Source organism: Plasmodium inui (assembly GCF_000524495.1).
Source record: "Plasmodium inui San Antonio 1 unplaced genomic scaffold supercont1.33, whole genome shotgun sequence".
Taxonomy (NCBI): Eukaryota; Apicomplexa; class Aconoidasida; order Haemosporida; family Plasmodiidae; genus Plasmodium; species Plasmodium inui.
Genome location: NW_008481867.1, coordinates 64096 through 69194, shown reverse-complemented (window position 1 = coordinate 69194; position 5099 = coordinate 64096). Strand labels below are relative to the sequence as shown.

At 46.0% G+C, this 5099-nt stretch overlaps 1 protein-coding gene across 1 annotated transcript; it reads right to left on the bottom strand.

Moving 5' to 3' along the window:
• Positions 1–237: 237 nt before the first annotated feature.
• On the bottom strand, positions 238–4183 carry C922_04979 (hypothetical protein; the record flags this gene model as incomplete). Its single annotated transcript, XM_008820553.1, has 6 exons — positions 238–498; positions 743–911; positions 1130–1241; positions 1438–1585; positions 1707–1906; positions 2029–4183. 6 exons carry the CDS (start codon positions 4181–4183, stop codon positions 238–240), a joined length of 3045 nt encoding a protein of 1014 aa, XP_008818775.1.
• Between the last annotated feature and the right edge of the window lie 916 nt (positions 4184–5099).

Sequence of the window (5099 nt, the reverse complement as noted above, 5' to 3'; positions counted from 1 at the left end):
TGTCTTAAAAAAAAAAAAGGGGTGCCAGAAACAAATTCTCACGTCAAACCTTGTTCAAAGAGTGATGTATCCGGTTGGGGTCAAAATTTTAATTTGACTGGGTAAGAAGGGGGGGCCCGCCACATACACATACATGCACGTACATAATATATTCGCTTACACATAGTTACACATAGTGAGGCACACTTCGCGATACTTGCGTCTTACTCACGTACAGGGCAGGCCGCCGAAGACATTTCATCGCTTCGCTTCGTAGGGGTTGGCATAGGCGTACTTCAATTTATTCAAGTCCTTCAAATTACTCACATACACGTTTTTCTCACAAAGGTAACAAAACGTCCTTTTCCCTTTCTTCCTCTTTATGTGGTTTGTGCTTACCCATTCCGTCGATCGGCACAGCACAAGTAGCGTTGTGAGGGATGAAGACAAAAAGAGGATGTTCCTTCCCACGGAAAGGAATTTGTTTTGCACCCGCGAGAAGAAGGTGAACATGACGAGCTGGCAAAGGGGAAGGGGGAAATGGGGCGATGAGGCAGATGCCAGTGTGACGATGATGTAGACGTGATGGTGACGATGAACGGGGAAGCTATCTCGGATGATGACCAGATAAGAATCAGCTCGATAAAAGGCCAATCCCGAACCAAATTAACCACTCCACGTCCGCCAAACCAGAAGCGATCCTTAGTGACCCCCTCAAACGGACTCTTCATCACGGGGGACGCATCGCATAAAATTAACTTACTTGAAAGAAGGCCACAGAAAAAAGCATAAACTTAATGGCCGTCCTTATGATAGCTCCATGGCTGTCCAAATTGGTTCGGCATATTTCATATATCAGATTGTATTTGTCTATGTGGTAGCGGAAAAAGAAGTATAGCGAGCCGAGCGGGAGGATGAAAGGGACAGCGACACTGCACGGGGGAGTGGGAATGGAGGAGCAATGTAAAAATATGAATAAAAGGCGCAAGTTATAAGACGCGCGAGGGAGAGCGCGAAATAAATCGAGCAAAAGCGAAAAAGCGCCCCACCAACGCAGATGGCTACGAGCACACTGAAACGATGGGGAGGCCTAATCCACAGAGCCAACCCACAACAAAGAAGTAGGCCATGTGCACACCTCTACACGTACCTAAAGGTCAATATCAGGGCCAAAATGGTGGTGTTGAATCCGTACCAGTAACCAAAATCAAAAGTCCATGGACTTGTTTCCTTCTTCGTCACCGTTTTGACGATAGATCGAACTGGGAAAGGGGGAAAGAACGGGAAAAAGTGAAAAAGTGAAAAATCGGGCGAAGGGGCGCATTGCACATTGAAAGGTGGATCCTTCCGATGGACCGCACTGCGGGCAAGCATTTCGCGTCAGCACCACGAGGTGGTTATCTGCACAAACGGCTGCTTATTTGGACGCCCCTGTTCGGGGTGCATATCGGGCCTTACTTGAAAACTGCGGAATCTGAAGCAACTGATTTGCACACGTGAGGAAGCAGCAGTGAAGCAAATATCTCATTGCGAAGAACCCACTGGAGTTGAAAAGGTAGGCCCCCAGGCGGGTGGACCACTGGCCTATTTCGTCCGAATACATAACCTACGGAGGGAGGGGAGGGGCAGTCGTCCGGTGTGCACGCGGTTAAGAGTGTCCACGCGGGTTGAAGAGGGCATAGGGGTTATAGCGTATCCCTTGCGCGCCTCACTCGACGCGATCGTACCTTTATGAGCGAACTGAGCGGAGACAACGACAAGAGGGGAATAATAATCGTGTTCAGAATTAAGAAGATAAAGTTCCCCTGCAGCACATAGGTGTGTTCGCTGGACTTCCTTATGAACCCAATGGCGATGGAAACGCAGGCGATTAGGGCCGGCTGGATGATACTGTTAACCAAGATGACGATGAAGGGGGAGAGCCAAGCTGCGGGGGGAAGGAGAGGGAGAGCAAACATGTGTTGAGGGTTCACCACGTGGTTAATCGGTTGCGGTGTTAAGCGGTTACACCGTTACGCTGCTATGCGGCTACTCCGCTCCTTGGCTTACTTATGAGAATGGCGCTGAGGTTGCCGGAGCTGGGGTCCTCCTGGCGGTATCTCTTAATCTTCAGCTTCAGGATGTTGTCAATAGATGTGACGGTCAAAATGATAATCGTGTTGGCGAGCAGCAGGAGGGCATTAAGTATAATAAAACGCGCACAGACCTTGTAGCTGTGATTTTTCAAATTCTTCCATATAATGTCATAATTGGGAGGGGCATTTGATATGATCCACTTGCTCCTTCCCGTGAAGGGGATGTTATGAATGCAGTCATGGACAGACTTGGTGTCGATAAATGAGACGAAGCAGACCCCCGTGGACTTTTTAGGAGTTTCATTTTTTATGGAATAAAATTTAATCAGGTGTTCTTTAAGTTTTTTTTTCCAGTGACTTTTTTTATTTTTCTTAAAAAAGAAGAATAATTTATGGAATATATTTCTTTTTGACTCGGATCTGTATCTATTTTTTTTTTGGTAATTTAAGTCCAGGTTATCATTTTCCTTGGTGGATAAATTCTCCAAATCGTAGAACAACATTTCGTTGTTGTTACTCATCAGATTTTCATCTTCAATGTCTAGTTTGTATGTGTAATTTTTGTTTGAATTTTTTTTCTTCTTCATTTTGGTGCTTTGTACATGGTCGTCTTCATCACTGGTATCTTTTAGGAAACTGGCTTGGTTTTTCATTCGACTTCCTTTCCTTCTTCTACCGTCTTCCTTCTGTTCTTCCGCCTTCTCTTCTCCGTTCATTTCTGACCTCTTGTTTCTTCTCTTGCAGACTTCTTTTGTCAGATTCGCGGCTGCCACATTCTCCCCTATCGTTTGTCCATAGTACGCTTCTCCGTCCTCGTTGCACTTGGATCCTTCTATATCGCTTCCCAGGTCGACGAAGGCGCATGGTTTATTCTTCTTCTTTTTTTTCTTCTTGTTCTGCTCATTCTGACTTAATTCCTCCGCATGTATCGCTTCACACTCCTCCGCAGTGTTCCCAATTTGGCAGCTTGTCTGATCCTCCGACGGGTTTACCCATTCGCGGGCCACTTCTCCCCTGGGGCGACCTGCCCCCTCGATTGGGTGCTTCTCTGTGGTGTATGTTTTCTCCTCCGTGTCAACCTTTGCAGTGTTCTGTGCGGGCGTGCCTCCTTCCTTTGTAAGCGGACCAGTAGGTGTGCATCCCCCCGGATGGGGCCTCTCCGGGTTGGCATTCTCCCCATCCTGTAATTGCAGGGGTGAATCGGCTGAAGTGAACTTCCCTTTGGAGTCTACTTTTGGGTCCGCCTTGGGATCCACCTTGGAGCCTTTCTTTCTTCCGAGAAGTTTCAGCAGGAACCGCTTTGACCTGTCCCGCTTGATATTCTTCTTCTCCTCATTCTCCTTGAGCATTTTCAAATTCTTCGTGGCGTTGAAAATCTTCTTCTGCTCATGGTAGACAATGGAGTAATCCAAAATGAGGTAGGCAGATACCACTTTATTATTTGTCAAATTGCAAAAATACTTGTAAATATTGTATGCATTTATTTCATTCTTATCGATTCTAGAAACCATGATGGTAAAATTCTGAGGGAGAAATTTCTTCGTCTTTTTCTTGCTAGGCTGAATTTTCTTCCAAAGCAGATAAATAAAAGTGTACGAAATGGCACTATATATTATCGTAATGAAAAACAAAATCGTCAATATGTTGATGTCGGAGATGCTACCAGCACTTATGTAGTGGAAGAACGACGGATTATTAATATCATTTCTTGGAAGGGACAGATAAAGTGGCAACACGAGAAAGGTTCCCAAAATGCACAGTGAGAAGATAATGTTTCTATTTGCCTTCAAAAAAAAGAGATAATACTTTATTTCTGTATTAACAATTTTGTCGTCTTTTATATTTAAGAAGGTTCTGAAACGGTTTCTCTTCCTTCTCTTGGTATTACTTTCTTCCTCTTTCACGGTGGATGATTCCTTGTCCGCCTTTATTTCACTATGGGTCTGGTTATTAAGTACATATATGTTATCGCTTATTTTATTTTCATCGCGATTTTTTCTTAAGTATAACCATATGCACACACAGATCGCAAAGAACACAATGTCAAATAGGAATGCTATGATGAAGTCTTCCGTCTCGTTCTTCATCTTTTTGTATTTCTTGGGCTTTATGGGCATTAGCTCCGACATTTCTTCCTCTCTTGGTTGTATCCAGCGTTAACGTGGGGGAAGAGCGCGGACCGTAGCGGAGTCGACTCTTCTCCGACTACGTCACCGTTTCTGCCAGTCACAACGGCGTTGCAGAGGTCCACCCCCCTGCACAGATCAGTAACGACGCTGATATCGAGCACGCTCCTTTGTCTTCTTCCTCCCCGGGGAAAAAAATCTCGAATCAAAGTTAACCACTGAATTGGGGGACTCTGTCGCGTTACAAATCCTACTGGCACATTTTTCTTCCTTCTGTGGAGTGCGTGCGGGGTGGGGAAAGGCTCCTATGCAGCTGCGCCAGGTGTTCCTTTGTACTTTACCCACTTTACGGGCCTTTCTATTCTTTATGAGGCGTAATTTGGGCTGCCCTCCCTTGGCATTTTCTATCACGTGCTGCCTACGGTGGGCTTACGCATCTCGGAATGGCGCTCTCTGCCCCCCCACACACTTACTATCCTGATTCGCGTCACTTCGGGGAGTCGTGCTACTGTTGCACCAGGTGCGGCGGATAACTTTCTATTGGTTCTCCTCTGCTGATGCTACCTCTGCCGCTACCACCTTAGTTGCTTCTAATGGCACACCTGTTCTCCCCACTCGGGCGGTATGTCAGTGCGTTCCTCTTCCAGTATTCCCCTCAGCTGCCACTTTCATCCTTCTGGTTGCCCCCTCTCTTCACCTCCTGCACTTTTCCGAGTGGTGGGCAGCCCTTTCCCTTTCCGCTCAGGTACGTATATGTAATACAACACTTGCGCTCTGCCCTTGGCAGCTTAACCAACAGGCGAAACAGAAAAACAAAAGGGGGCGCTCCAAGAGTAAAACGATGTTAACGATAAAAAATGCTACGCAAAGAACAAACAAAATGGCAGTTTCCATCAAATGGTTCTCTATCTTAATCATT